This window comes from Strix uralensis, chromosome 15, assembly GCF_047716275.1.
Source record: "Strix uralensis isolate ZFMK-TIS-50842 chromosome 15, bStrUra1, whole genome shotgun sequence".
NCBI classification, from domain to species: domain Eukaryota; kingdom Metazoa; phylum Chordata; class Aves; order Strigiformes; family Strigidae; genus Strix; species Strix uralensis.
Window position 1 is genome coordinate 21,719,867 of NC_133986.1, and position 15,627 is coordinate 21,735,493.

At 37.8% G+C, this 15,627-nt stretch overlaps 1 protein-coding gene across 1 annotated transcript in view; it reads right to left on the reverse strand.

Moving 5' to 3' along the window:
• LOC141950492 (carnitine O-palmitoyltransferase 1, liver isoform-like) overlaps window positions 1–15,627 on the reverse strand; it is an 81,401-nt gene that overhangs the window by 17,337 nt on the left and 48,437 nt on the right. Inside the window, exons 21-27 of the mRNA XM_074885373.1 lie at window positions 5,680–5,771; window positions 5,292–5,333; window positions 4,952–5,023; window positions 4,258–4,360; window positions 2,726–2,863; window positions 1,994–2,169; window positions 471–618 (exon numbers count right to left, since the gene is read on the reverse strand). Coding sequence (XP_074741474.1) covers window positions 471–618; window positions 1,994–2,169; window positions 2,726–2,863; window positions 4,258–4,360; window positions 4,952–5,023; window positions 5,292–5,333; window positions 5,680–5,771 — 771 coding nt within the window. The remainder of the gene's footprint in view (window positions 1–470; window positions 619–1,993; window positions 2,170–2,725; window positions 2,864–4,257; window positions 4,361–4,951; window positions 5,024–5,291; window positions 5,334–5,679; window positions 5,772–15,627) is intronic.

The window sequence follows — 15,627 nt, forward strand, 5'->3', positions numbered from 1 at the left end:
TAGATTTGCCTACTACCACTGGAAATGGAATTGTTTCACAATTCATAAAATAACTAAAATAAGATAGCAAATTCTTACTCAGTTTCTACCGCATCTCCACTCACATAAACATCCAATAAAGTAATTTTAAGTTAAACTTACTTTTAATAAGATTCTAGGTAAAGACTGAAGAATCAGCTCAGAAAGCCCTAACTATAGAGAAAATCTGTTTAGTAGAAAATATAATAAGCTTTCTACAGTATTAAGTTACTCGGAAGAATGCTGGATGTGGTGTTGGTTTCACTTACACGAGCGTAATTCAGAAAGAATTCAGCTGAAGTAAATTAAATTCTTCCTATGAAAGACCAAAGATCGGTAAGCAGCAAAATTGTGGGGACTATGGTAACAGACTATTAGTACTTCTTTGCTTTATAACACATTGAATGTTATTCAACTTTCAGTCCTTTAGATTTTAATTATGCCTGTAGGACCTGGGACAAACATCTCCCAAATTCCTCCATGATCATCCGCTCAGCTAGACAGTCAGAGTAACCTCTTTGTTCTGCCTCTTCAGCTTGCATCAGGAGACAAGCACATATTACTTTCACTTCTTCCCAAGATACACGTACAACTGGTTTCCTGACAGAGGAAAAGAAACTGGTATGAAATATCACCATTTTAAATACACAAAATAATTTAAAAGACAAACTGCAAAACTCAGTTAAGAGCTGGAATGCACAGAGCTGAATCAGAGCAGTTGCACTGTTACATCCTTGTAAGAGTTTCACTGTTCTGCACTGATTAGCTTCTAACAGATTGCTTCTGAGTTTTTGTAATTTATCACATGAAGGCTGTGTTCACATTACATAATTAATCTATCCTCCATCAGCATGCAACAGTCAGATCCTGCCTCATGTACAAGTAAATGTGTTAAAAAGGCATAATTAGGGTCTAGGAGGCACTAAATGTAAATTCAGTCTACTGCCGTTAAAGGAAACAGCACCAAGTCCTTCAAGAATTCCCTGAATGGCACCTGAGCAGCCTTGCTTTGAATAAACTCTTGAAACTACCAGTCATTAACATCATAATTCATTCTATTATATTAATAATGTAACTCATCCTACTGTGCGATTCAAGCAAAGGCATAACTTGGCAACACCTACCCCAGCAATATGCTACCAACTGCAGAAATTATTAAAATATTTTAAAAGTAGATCATCAGCAAGTATTTTAAAAATGGAATTAAGAGTAGAATTTGAAGGTAATGGCTGATGCAAAGAAGCAAAGAAAATGATGCATGCAACAGCAAATTTTAGAGCCTGGTGTAAAGCTCCCTAAAATCAATTAAGAGGTGTTTAATTAATTTTAATTATTATTAACAGGTGCTTCCATTTATTAGGCAAATGACTATACAGCAACCAAAAATAGAGATTAGGCTATAACTATGTTAGAAAGCATAACAACATCAGGATAGTATGGCTGCCTTAGAATATTTTACAAACCGCATTGCCAACACAAATAAAATTGACAGGTGTACTAAAGGAAGAAGTGACGGGAGGGAAGCGGTGACATAAACATGCTTATTAACTGCACATCCAAAACATATTAATAACATTTTCTTAGTACTTCTTTGGTGAAGGTTTTGTTAGAAATGAATGCTTGAACATAAAAAAATTTAAGAACAGAGGAACTGAAGGAAAAACAAAGTAGCTAAGGGGGAAAAATGCTGAGAGAATGAAATATGTGATAAATACACAAATAACCTCTGTTTTGTAAGCAGAACTAATACATATACCCCTGAACTCTGTATACGATATTCTTACAGGACAGTTATAGCTTCTCCTTTAGATATTTATTTAGAGAAACAAGATGGCAAATGCAATGTGAAGTGATTCCTTGTATATAAGCCATCTGTCATTTTAGTCACTAATGCTTAGATAATTATGATAATGGTTACATAAAAAATAATGAAAACAGACCAATGGCTTATGCATAGCTATTTCCAAATATTCACCTGTCTTTCTTCAATTTTGGTAAGGTTTTGAATGTTGATGTTAAAACTGGGCTATTTCCTTCATTATTTCCAATGTCCATGGAGTTTAGCACATTCAACTGGTTTTTTTCATCTGGACTTTCTTCATAATTCTTGCAACCAATGCATTTGCAAATAGAGGAACACATGATTTTAGCCTGGCAAATATAGAATACTTAGAATAAAAATTGTATAAATCTTAAATTAAACATACATTTGAGCAACCATTGGAGCTATACCACCAGGGACTTATTTTAGATGTGCTGGTCTTGGATACTCCCAGAGCAAGACCATCAGTATAAATACAGTAAGGAAGCAAGACAGGTTTTTATCCATGGGCTGTCTGTGCAGATTGATGTTCTGTACATGGACAAATCACTCCTCCCCTCAATTTGTGGATAACTTTGCAAGATAACAAAATACCATGGATGCAAAGAAACTACCAGGATTAGCAGAAAACCATCCCTCTCTTTTCTTCTGAAGCAAGGCATTAGGTGAGAGCTCCTCATACTGAAAAGTTTAGCTGATCAACTCCAGCCAAGTTCAGGTCTTTTAAGACATGACAAGAAAGAGACTGTGCCTTCTATGTTAAAAAAGTTTTGTGATGAAAAATGCAAAGGAAGAAGAGAAGTTATTATTTTTAGCAACTACTAGTTACAGAATATAGTCAATGTTAAGGTAGTAACTCATGAGAGGGAAGTTCACCTGACTCACCTCAAAGCACTCACAATAATTCTTGAGGCATCCTGAGCGCTTGCAATTACATCCTTTGTTATGGTGAGGTTTAATTTCTCCTAGTTTCCTTTTCCCAATCTTTGGTAAGAAAGCTTCTGGGTTTCTATCAAGACAGACCTAAACCAAAAATTGCCAGATTAAGAGAAATTCAAAGAAATGTTTTTAAACACCTGAATGACTGATCCAATGTTTACTTTCCACTCTCATTATTGGTGGTATGGAGCCCATGGATAAAGGAGTCTTCCATGGCATTTGAGAGCAGGAATTCAAAGATTCCAGAACATTAAGCCGATGTGGCTCTACCATGGGAAGCAACTTACCTTGTTTTTATGGAATAACCTAAATGACCCATCTACTATTCTCTTGCAGCTGGTTTTCTTTTACTGCTGACATGACTTTCACCAGAAATAAAAAGTTGTCAGTGAAGAAAAAACCCTTGCATACATAGTTACATACATCTCAGAGGTTTTGAACATATCTTGTTTTGATAATGGCCCAATACAGAGACCATTCACTGGATTCAGCATTGGATTGGAACAGGAGGTTTTAATGAGGTCCCAAGACCTTGCAATGTCATGGACTACTAAAAGACAGGTTAAAGAGGTTATATGCCTTCTATGTACGATATTTATGGATGGCACAGGTATGCTTTTGTCAGTGACAAACAAGATCTGTTACAATATCTGCCCTCTACAGCAGTGAAAGGCTGCATATTGGCAGCAAAAACTGCTGTGGCTTTGACTGGCTGGATGTGGCAAAGCTCTAACTATAATTAGATCAACATCTTGTACAATCCTGAAATTATGTGAATGATACAAAAAGAGTTCTGGAAAGTTGCATGCAGGAAGCTCAAAGCCATTAATGTATCCTTAAAGCATCAGAATAAGACTGCATTATCACTTTAAGATTTACAAAACATAATATAGATTAAATTATTTCCCAGATTGTGCAGTTGGATACACACACAAAAATTAGCCCACATATTATTCCTTATTCCACTAATAAAATCAGTCTCCAAATGTAGAAGCAACCTGCTTCTCACTAGTGCAGGGTTCAGTGTCAGTGCCAGGAGAGCTAACTCTGCATTGCTGCATGGGTCAGCCAGGAAGGCTGAGAGAACAACTGCAGAAGATCTGTCAAGGACAATAATAATTTGGATAGCAACAATTTGTTTTCCTTTAACTACTGACTTGGGGATTCAATAAATTTTCCTTCAACTGAAAAAATTTTCTGAAATTAAATTTGGGTTTGAATACTTCCTTCCAAGAATAGAAGTTATCATTCAGTTAACACATCACTAGTTTTAATCCACAGCATCAGAAGTTCTATAAAAGGAAGGAAATAAATTTCTTTATGTAAGAATAATGCAGAGGCAACACTTAGCTTTATTTAGGTTAAAATTAACATATTTCAAATACTGTAACTAGTAGAAAAACCCACACCGCTGTATTTTTCATATATGAAGCTGATACAAATGTGTACTGTACTTTTTTCTTTTTTTTTTTTTTTACCTTAATGGCTTTAAATCGCTCAGTTTCATGAAGTTGGTTGTTGTAACAATTATTGCAGTTGCAGTCGTTGCAAAAATCACCATTGGCAAAGCAATCACAGTATCTATGATTAGTATGTAAAATAACATAAGAAATGAAAAGATTAACTGGTTTAAGGGTAAATTTTAAAATTTAAATTCTACTTCTAGGCAGAATGTTCAGTTTTTACTCATGAAAAATATTCCTTCCTCTGTAATTTAATCACATCCAAACCCAGACAAAGATCTTCTCTCTCTCTTTCCATTTTACATTTTGCAAAATACACCCAGTCCATCAACGAATCAAACTTTAATTATCACGTACACATTTCTGTGCATGTTATTTATGTATGAAAGCAGCAGCAAGACAGAGAAATTATATTTTAGTATAGAGCATTTACATTTTACATAGGATTTTCCAGATATGCTCTGAAAAATTCTTCTAGCTTATCTTTTTATTTTTCATACCTTGGATTATATGAAGTCATCTACACCTGTGCACCAAATCTGGAGCTTGTGAGTTTACATCAACTGTGGATCTTTCTAACTCAGTATTGGATGAGTAATTTTTAACATGTATTTACTGTTCATTTTAAAGCACACATTTCTTGTATGTTTGTCCTTTCATCTATACACTGTTATTAGCATTTATTAAATGTTGATAAACTATTACTTACAATTTAAGACACTGAGACTTTGTGCAGTTACATGGTTTCTTAGACTTTGTAACCCCTGAACCAAAAGGTAAGCTACACAGGATGAAAAAGGAAAAAAATTAGGAAAAAAAAGCCAAATACAGCTACAGTGAAAACTAATTATTCTATAGTTTTGAAACAATAAATACTGATTTTATTTTTTTACACCAATATTGGTGCTACTTAACAAGTGTGGCCTCCCAGAGTGCATGACAAAAAGAGAATAAGCAACCTGTAATCTCCCTCTATCCACCAGCTGTCACTACGTGGGACAGGTCTGCCCCAACCCAGGGATGGTTGTGCAACTGCAAAGCTCTCTCACCTTTCACACTGGGGTTGTATCTGCCTCTTATTTAAAAGTGATCTGCAATAAAATATTATTAAAATAATTCCATTAGTGGCAGAAATACAGGCTAAACACATGCTAATTAGATTTGGAAACATATCAATTAACTTAGAAAATTAAACGTTTTTCAGGCAAATGGACAGCACAGTTGCACTGATCCTAAGAAAATCTGAAACCATGTGACATAGTCTTGACTGCCAGCACCTGGCATCGTGACTACGGAGATATATACACAAAGCATTCTTACAGAACTGCATTTTTGTTACAAGAGAGAAGCAGCTACGCAACATGAAAATGTCTAGGAGTCATTATCAGTTAAAAATTCAAAATTCATCATGTATGTAAGATGTTTCATGCACCTTACCCCTCTGCGGTTGTTCTCACTGGCTCGTGCAGATCTGATTCTAGATGGAATGAGGCAGTGCTAGCTACTAGTTGTAAGGGTCCATTTTCAAACTGTTCAAGATAAAATGCATATATCCTGTTCATGTTAACTTTAAAAAAAATACTGTTGTAAGTTAACAGAGAAAAACTAACACAAAGAAAATGCTTCAGGGATAATTTGATTGCCAGGGTTACTGATAAAAACTCATGGAAGTAGAGAGTCATGAAAACAGCATGCATTTCCTCTTGGAAATAATTCAATATGTCAGGAATCCTGTTTCTCCCAATGCAAAGAACCAAGAATAGCTTTCAGTGTTGCAGTGTTGATGCACTATTTTCAGTTTACTGATAGTTCTAGATTCAGTTGCTTTTAATTCCAGTCATCAACTGAAACTGGCTAGTGACTTAGTGATTTACATCATGTTCAGCTGCAAGATGACATCTAATTAGCTGAAGACTAGGCAAAATTTAAAAAAGAATCTCACAGGCCAAGAAAGCACACTGAAGATCTGTTGTCTCTTCAGACATATGATTAATAAGGGCCTGGTTATAGAGACAAGGGAAGAACAATTAGGATTATGCTGATACTACCAGTAATGAAGGGACAGTAAATAATTGTATATCACCATTATTTAATAGTTGATTAATCTAGCTGACCATAAAGGAGAGGGAAATTAATATATTTACAGCAAGAAAAGAAATCTAGGACACAACTGATTTGGGATAAAATTAGAGAAGAATTACAAGACTGTCTACATCACTGCTCAAGAATGTTTAGGCACCAGCTTGCAGATACAGGACCCTTAGATATGAAAGACTCCCTAGGTCATTGTTTGAGTTGACCCTCAGGTTTTTGCTTCCCTCTTTTGTGATAGTGGCTGCTATCAACAAACCATTTCCTGTGCTTGTATTTACTTCACACAAATCAAAAGTTAACAATGAAAAATTGCAGTGATTTTTGCTACCAGCTCTGTTGGAAGTAACACATGAGAAGTCAAACATCTGCAAAGAGTTTTAGTCTTCTGTTCAATTTTCATCAACAACAAAAAAAAAAACCAGCAAAAATTCTAAAGGTTTAATGACTGCTAAATTCTAATTGAGAGAAAAGAGTGTAAAAAAATCCTACTGGAAGGAAATATTCCCCTTCTTCTGGTAAAAGTCAGTGTGCTTTCCTTCACCCCAAAAGAGTCTCAGAAATAATATAATCTATATAATACCAAATTCAAGGGTCAAAACTGGAAGAAATTAATTTTTCTTACGGAAAACTGTTTTTAATTCTGGTATAACTTCTAGAAAATGTTGACATCGGACACCTTTATATGCAGAAAGTATACTGACTGCAGAACTAATCTGTCCAAACTAGCTAAACTGTCTTAGAAAATGCATACAATTGTGACTTTCTAACACAAACTTAACAATGCATTTGAAGAAAAGGAAAAAGTGTATATTGTACCTAACAAGTTTAAAGGATAAAGCTTCTTTACCTCTTGTTCATTCGGAACCAGTTCCCCTGAAACAGGCAAAAACTGCCCCAGTACAGCTGTTACAGGGTTGTCCACATCTGAAAAGGCAACATTTACCTGAAGACAGCAGAACTATTCACAATGTATAAAGTTTCATTTATGCATAAATATTTTTGTAATTAAGCATACAGGCAAATTGGTATCTTCAACTTCTTTTGTTAATAAAAAAAATTACCTGAGGCTCTCTGTCCTCTGTTAGCACCTTCTCCTACACTTTTGAATCCAAACTTACTCTACAATAAATAGTGTCAATGAAAGGCCTTGAAGTTTTCTCTCCAGAAATGTTTTTCTCATTGCAAGAAAACAAGAATAAAAACCTGACCACACAAAAATACCCCCGACAGAAGAACCCACCACCAATTTGTCAGCTAGAAATTTGAGCACAGGATGTTTTCACTCTATGACATCAACTACATTTAAATTCAAATGTCATAGACCTAAAATATTTTTTTTAAAATAAGAAAAATGTCAGAAACAATTAAATATATTTATCATTAGTTCTTATTTTACAAATTTCCAGAGTTCTGAGAGAGCATCTAGAACAGAAGTCTTTAGCTTATGAAAAAAATTACTAAAAACCCATGGAGAAAACCATAGCTGTGAGAGTCTTTGTGTAAGCCCCAGTGAAGAACTGCAAGTACATAAGCATCCTAGCCCAGGCAGAGAAAAGCAAACATCAGTCAGATGCAGACATCAGACTACAATATGAATCTTACATCTGTACTCACTTCCTTCCCATCTAACGAAAGAAAAAAAGTAAAATAGGAAGTCAAAGGGCAGATTAATTCCAAAATTGAAGAGATTAGTCCCTAAAAACTTTTAGATATCAATTCTGGACCTAATTCTTTTATTCGTTGTGAAGATGAGTAAAACAGAAGAAATCTCAAGCAAATAAAAACTAAAAAACATATGCCAGTGCACTACTCCTCAGCTTGTTCTTCCCTACCATTACATCAAATGAATGAGAGTTTGAATTTTATAAAGGAACATGACCTTTAACTTGAATGTGCCTGGTTTACTCTTCTGATGGCTTCTGACAAATATAAGTAAACAGGCTCCATACCTAGAGCACCTGCTGAGAGATGCTCACACTCAGCACCTGTTGATATTAAGAGCAGTATCTGTGCTTCTACAGTGCCCAATACTAAAAGGCTTTGTTTTCACATTGCCACCAAAATTCGCCACTGTAATAAAGCTATAATAATAAATAATTAAATAAACGATGTTAATAATGTTCTTGAGAAAGCTATATCCAGGTCAAGAAATCTTTCTTTAAATTAAAACTAAACTACACTCAAATACTTTGTTGCTGCTCAGATGAAAATGTGTTACTCCATCTAAATAGCACTAACTTTAGGACCTCAGGAACCGCTTTCTTTAACACCGATAGCATTTCAAGTTCACATAATTCTGTAAATACTAGTGAGACGTTCTGAATCCCAAGGCGGATGTCCATTCATAGGCCTCAGCATTTCATTTCTAGAGAAACAGTGACACTTGGTGGCAAGCTGGGGTAAATGCAAATGTATGCTGGTGCTTATGCTAAACGTGCTTTATGGAAAGTGATTGGTATGTTAAAAACTTTTCATAAATTCAAAATACCCATTACATCGTTCGTACTACACTGAAGCACTTAGCAATTTTTCAGTTATAAAATAAAGCAAAATAATAACTGGTGAGAGCTACATTACCTTTGGCTCATCTCCCCCTGTTGCTTAAGAACACAAACACATGCGGTTACACATTAACAATCTATGATATATAATCTGACAGGCCAGAGATAATTTTCATTTTCATTGCACCTGATTGAAGGTAATCGTGCTGATCGTGACAGTCAGGAATCAGAGGAACTGGTTTTAGTTCTTGTGTGTCACAACAGTTTATACAGAATATTTGAGTACCTCCTTCCAACTGGCAGATAACCTGGAATGAATAACGAACGGTTATCTTTCAGCTAAGAAACCTTAATTCTAACCATATAGATAAAAAGGTTTCCCTAAGTGTACCGCCTGTCTTATAAAGCTTATAATCACAGACTGGAATCTCTCAAACAAATGGATCATTACACATTAAGATGTTTGCTTTCTGACTCTCAATTTTAATTTATTTTTGGAAGCAGCTATAGAGATCTAACACTGGAGCTCCTCAACCCAGGTGATATGGATTCCTGACTCTCTGCATTGCTCCATGGGGCTTTGTAGAGCGTATTCGAGCTATTTACTAGTGTGCTGGCTTCAGATTCAGTTCCCTAACCAGCACATGCCATTGTAATTGTTTATGTTTTATTTATTTAGCTGTGATTTTAAATCAAGACTTTTCCTTCGAATGAAGTAATCTTCATATTGTTTGTTTCCAGATGTTAAATAGATAATAATATGTAATATATATATAAAGTAGCGCTATAACTAGATAAAATCTAGACTGTGAGTCCAAGGAAGGGCTGGCCTTATTATTCTTGATCCAGCTCTTACTAAGTGGGACTTCTTGACACTAGTGTAGTACAAATAAGTTAATTTTCTCTAGCATATAATTTTGCTGTCAATTACAGGATAGAATTACCACAGGGTTGGAATCATTTCTGTGTGAACATCTGGATTCCTCTGCTACGCTCTGCCACGCTAATAACTTGCAGCCAGACTCATCAACATTTGAACTCTGAAAAATTGCTCTGTCTTGGTGACTCTCGATAACACTACTAACTGCCTCTCTTACCTCAGCCTGAAATATAAAGTTTAAAATTTTAACAGGCATGATTTAAAATCTACTTTAAATTCCAAGCAAATACAACACATTTAAAAATGTATCTGCATGAATCATATATTTTAAACCAAGGATTACATTCAGATGTAATACTGAGAACAGCTCATTTACTTCTCAATGGCAGAATGTTTTTTGCTTACGTTTCAAGTAAAAATATTCTTGAAGAATAACAATGAACAGTAACATACTTCACAGTAACAATGGCATTCAGGGTCTCCAACATGATGAAGCATCAACTGATTTCTAAACTGCCTTGAAGAAGTTAGGCAATAGTCACGGCACATTATGCAAAACAAGAATTATTCTTGAATTATATAACTTGACTGGGGATCGCTGGGATTTAGTCTAAGCAGAAGCAGTCATGGGAGACTGCACAGCAAATTCAGTTATACCTATAAATCACAGTGGTCCAAAATGAACTTTTGTTACCGTGCTCAACTACTGTGTGTCATGGCATTCCATCATAGATACGGTGCCACCTGCATTTGTTGAAAACCAATTTATCACCTATCTTGCCAATCCATTAACTTACTACAGTGTCATCTTCGCAGAAGTCACACTTCCAGATGAAGCCTTGCCCCTATCAGTACACTTAAAACACCAGATGGACAACCTTGAAAAACCTGGCTACAAAATTCCAGTAATTTTCAGAAATCTTCCTGTCTTGAAATACCTGAATTTCCATAGTTTGTCTTGCACATATCTAGGAAATTGTGTTTGAAAAATTCAAGCATTTTGAAAGAATAATTAAGTTGCAAAGAACGTCTCTCCATAGGCAGGGAATGCTGATTTTCATCCTCAGCTCTGTTCCTTTATATGAACTGCACATGTGATAATGGCTGAAGGACTGATCAGCTGCCCAAGGGTATTTGGCGCAGTCCTGCTAGGCAGTGTGTTCAGGTGGCCTCAGGAGAAGCCCCCTCCCTAACTGGCCTGAACTGGAACCAGAATGTGCAAGTGGCAGACAGGAGCCAGCTTGACTTGAGCCAATAGGAACTGAAACAGGCAAAAACCGCAGGTGCTGTGCTGCCTTCCTCCACAATGGAGCAGCGCAGGAAATCTAGGGAGCAACATTTTTCTTTCCCTCTCTTTTGTGAACAGATCAGACAGGACAGTGTTTGAAAGAACCTTTCACCCTTTGGCACTTAGAATAAATGCCATTTTAGACATTCAATGCTTGGACAGATTCCTCCAATAATAATAAAATCTCGCATGTATACTTACTATTTCATCACAGACAGAAGCACTAGTCTGAGGTAAGCCACAGATACCACTGGAAGACTCTAGTGCATAAAATAAAGCACGTTTTGATTACAAAAAGATCAGTGTTTTATATCAGGAATGCCTTTACAGCACCAATAAGAGATTTTTATGTCATGACAGCATTACATTCTTGTGAAGGAAATATTTAGTATTCTTTTGTAACAGACTTGCTGGGAAAAACAGGCATCAGTTTGGGTCTTTTTGATGTCTTTAGAGGTTTATTGAGCCCATTTGGTAAAATTCATTTAGCTTCAGGATAAACTACCTTGTAAGATCAAATCTAGCAGTTAGTTTAACCCTGAGCAGGACTGTGAACAGGTTATGGGCAGAACACATCAAACAACTGCTCACTGTCATCAGCAGCATCAGTGCAAACCATGCACATTTCATAACTGGTGGTCAAATTTCAAAGTGAAATAAAACCATTATTCAACTCAGTCAAAGAAAAACTGTGCTGCGAGAGGGAATACCTTCTTCCCAGTCCCCTGAAGGAATGGGGAGGTGTTATGAAAGGAAGGGAAAATCAAAAGTAAGACCGAACTATGCGGTTGAAGCAACATGAACATACATGAACAAACAGTGTCCATTCTCCTTTCAAAAATTCTTAGGTATATTAACATTATCAGAAAAGGCTCATACTGCAATTTGCCAAATCCAGAAATTAATTTATTTAGCTATTTAAATCCTTCCCTAAGCTTATACGAGAAGAAAAAATAAATCCCCCTCAGTCACTCGGAGCACTTACCATTTAAGCACGTGGTCAAGTTTTGTAACTGCATAGTACTGTTTTGGGTTCCTTGAAACTGATCATAACAAATACATTTATTCTCACCTGCAACTGGAGGTATGAATGATCTGAACACCTGAAGAAAATAATGTTTTATTTATAACTATTTCATGCATTAAATGATTTAATTTTAAAAAGCCGAATCAATAAAAACAGACTTAAAGTTACCTTGAAAACTGGAAGTTATATAATTAAGCACATAAATGTTGATGCCTATTCAGTATTAGCAGACACCATTACATACCTTGAATATTATTTCTGCTTTTTCTGCTCAACATATAGTTATGCTTCAGATCTAATTCATTTACAACTATAAAAGCATCATACTTAATACCTACATTTGTATTTTCAAAAACAAATCAAATGAACAGAAAATGGAACAAAGACAGAGACCAACTACTTTCTAGTTTCAAATCAAAATTGAGATTGTTTGAACCAGACAGTTTGCTCTCCATCTGTGTGTGCTGTGCTTGCTCTTAATACAGACAGCAGTTTTTTAAGGTAACTTAAAGAGCAAGCAGAAGGTCTTGATTATTAAAGAACTACTGATACTTTTGAGCACGTGTGTAAACTACCTTCCAAGCCAGAGAGACTTTTAAACTCTAACGGTAACCTGAAATCAGAGAGAAAACTAAAACATGTAAGGTAACTGTCACAGTAGACCTCAGGATAAAATGCCACTGGGAAACACCCAACACACTGGGCTGGGCAGCGTCAGCACGGATTTCTGTGACAGGAGGTTTCCTGCACAGACAGCCCCGCAGCGGCCACCTGGCTTCAGCCTGGCACCTCGCTGGGGTGCTGCAAGGGAAAATCAGACCTCGTTTTCAACCAAGTGGTTTTTGTCATTTGTGTTTGCTTGTGTTCTTTGTTTTTTTTTTTTTTTTTTTAATGCTTTTGATTTTTAAATCTGAAAACAACACTTTGTCAAAATAGTTACATAGAAAAAAATGTCAACTGGTATGCCTGATGATTTCAGGATTGCTCCTCAAAGGAAACCTCAGTGCCCCTCTAGAAGTAGCCACAGAGCAAACAAAATTTGGAGATTTCTTCGGATTATATTCTACAGCCATAAACAAAGATGCAAGGAGACAAGTATTCTACATATGAATAGCCTGCATTAAGCAGATGGATTTGGTCCTGTGAGCATCACAAGAAGTTTTATGCTGTGTGCCTTTCTAGATAGTAATTGATCAAACACAGAAAATGTAACTTCAAACTATACAGAAAAACTGCCAATTGTGGTAAGCAATGGGAATCCCCTCTCTTACAAAACTACTTTCCCCATGAAGGTTTAACATGAAGGTTATGGTTTACTGCTGCAAATAAATTACTTTTTAACTCATTTGGACTATACATTTTAAGATGACCTGTGGAACTAAAGAACAAAAGTTAATATCCTATTTGTGCTTCATACAATTATCTAATACTTGCTAATATAGACAGTAATATAGAAAACCAAAGTGGGTATGTTTGTGACATAGTAAGATTTTTTTAATGAGCAAAATAACTACGCAGCCATTTAAAAATATGGCTCGTAACATGGACAAAAAAGAACGGCAGTCAGAACCATAAGTTCACACTGCACGCGATTTCTGGCAATAAAACCTAAAAGTTTATTTCTGTATTAAGTACTAAGTTTGTTCTAGTATAAAATCTATGACATAGCTTTAAATATTAGGTGGATCCCATATAAGTTTTAATGTAGCAATTCTCCACGTTAAGTCACAAATAAGCATGAATATATAAAAAAATCTTTTTTCACTTAATCTTACTGGTATCATTCTGACATTTTGATTGACTGTTCCTTCTGGAGGGAAAATGCTTGCAGTTGGAACACTGTAATTTTTATGCTGCATTGCTACAGAAGAAAGAAAGTGGGCACCATCTGAAGGCAGATAAGGTGGATACATATGTTCAGCTTCTTCTGGAAGATTTAATTCCTTGTATTTTTCAAGATCATCATCACAGCTGTTGTTTCCATGCGGATGTACTTCAACTTTTACTATTGTATTTTGATTTTCAGTGGTAAGTGGGTATGTGAAGTGATCTAACAAAGCCTCTCCCACATTTACAGTGCATAAATGATTGTCTTGACTAGATAGCAATCCTTCTTCAATGGCATTACTAATTACTGCAGCTTCCAGATTAAAGTTTTCATAACTAACAGGACTATTTTGACTAAATATTTCAGTTATAAGTCCACTGTCTGCTGCTGACCTTATATCAAGCAATATCTGATGCTCCATAGTCGTGGGCAGACTGGCAGCTGGTTCATATTTATCTTTTTCGTTGAGGATCACTAAATTTTGTTTCAGTATTCTTCTGAATAGTCTTTCTATCTAGAAGTGAATGAAACAGACAAGCAAACAACACATGAAGATGAACCCATTTAACATGTAAAACTTAAAACCGTGGAAGAGGCTGTCGGGGTTCTGAGCCTAGCTTTCAGAAAACAGCCCACCGTGCCAGCACAAACAAGCTGCTTTTAGTGTAAGAACACATTGTTTGGAACTTTTAAGCACGTTAACAGACTTGGATCAGTTTTGCTACTTGGTGTTAGTCAAAAAAGGAATCCAATTCTCGGCAGCACACTTAGGCCAGCTCTCCTGACTCTGGTTTGTGGCGGTAAGCAGCACACTAACCTTGCCGGTTTTAGACAAGGCGAGGCCCAGCACCCCCGCCCCGAGTGTCACCGGGCCGCCTGCAGAGGACAGGCCGAGCCCCGGTCCTGGATTTAGACCGAGGCGCTACGGGAGGGCCGAGCTGCCCGCGGCCCCGCCTGGAGGCACCGAGCAGCCTCTGAGGGCTCCGCTCTGCCGGTGCCGGCTCTGGGACACGCGCGGGGGGCGGAGACCGGCCCTGCCCGGGAGCTCCGGCTGCTCGCCCCCCCACCCCCCCCCCGCCGGTTTCCGGGGCAGAAGAGAAGGGCCCGGCCGCCCCCCCCGGGGCTCTCACCGGGGACAGTCGCGGCCCCTTCCCCGCCGTGCCCGCTCCCCACAGCACCGCCCGCGCGGCGGCTGGGCCCGCGCCCGGCGGTGCACGGGGCCCGCACTGCGCAGGGGCGGCGGCGGGTGGGTGTTTGTATTTAAAGTATCATTTCCCTTGGGAATGATCTCGCGTTCCACGGAGTCAAAGATTAACCAGGACCCCGGTGCCGGGTGTGAGAGGTTATTTGTCACAAAGCAGGTAGAAGCTGCTGCTGAGCACGGGCGGAGCCACCGCTGGGCACGGGGGGGCGGTTCTGGACGCCCCAGTACAGAATCACAGAATCGTCTCCGTTGGAAAAGCCCTTGAAGCTCCTCCAGTCCAACCATGAACCTCACCCTGACCGTTCCCAACTCCACCAGATCCCTCAGCGCTGGGTCAACCCGACTCTTCAACCCCTCCAGGGATGGGGACTCCCCCCCTGCCCTGGGCAGCCCATTCCAACGCCCAACAACCCCTTCTGCAAAGAAATCCTTCCTAAGAGCCAGTCTGACCCTGCCCTGGCGCAGCTTGAGGCCATTCCCTCTTGGCCTGGCGCTGGTTCCTTGGCTCAAGAGACTCATCCCCCCTCTCTGCACCCTCCTTTCAGGGAGTTGTAGAGGGTGAT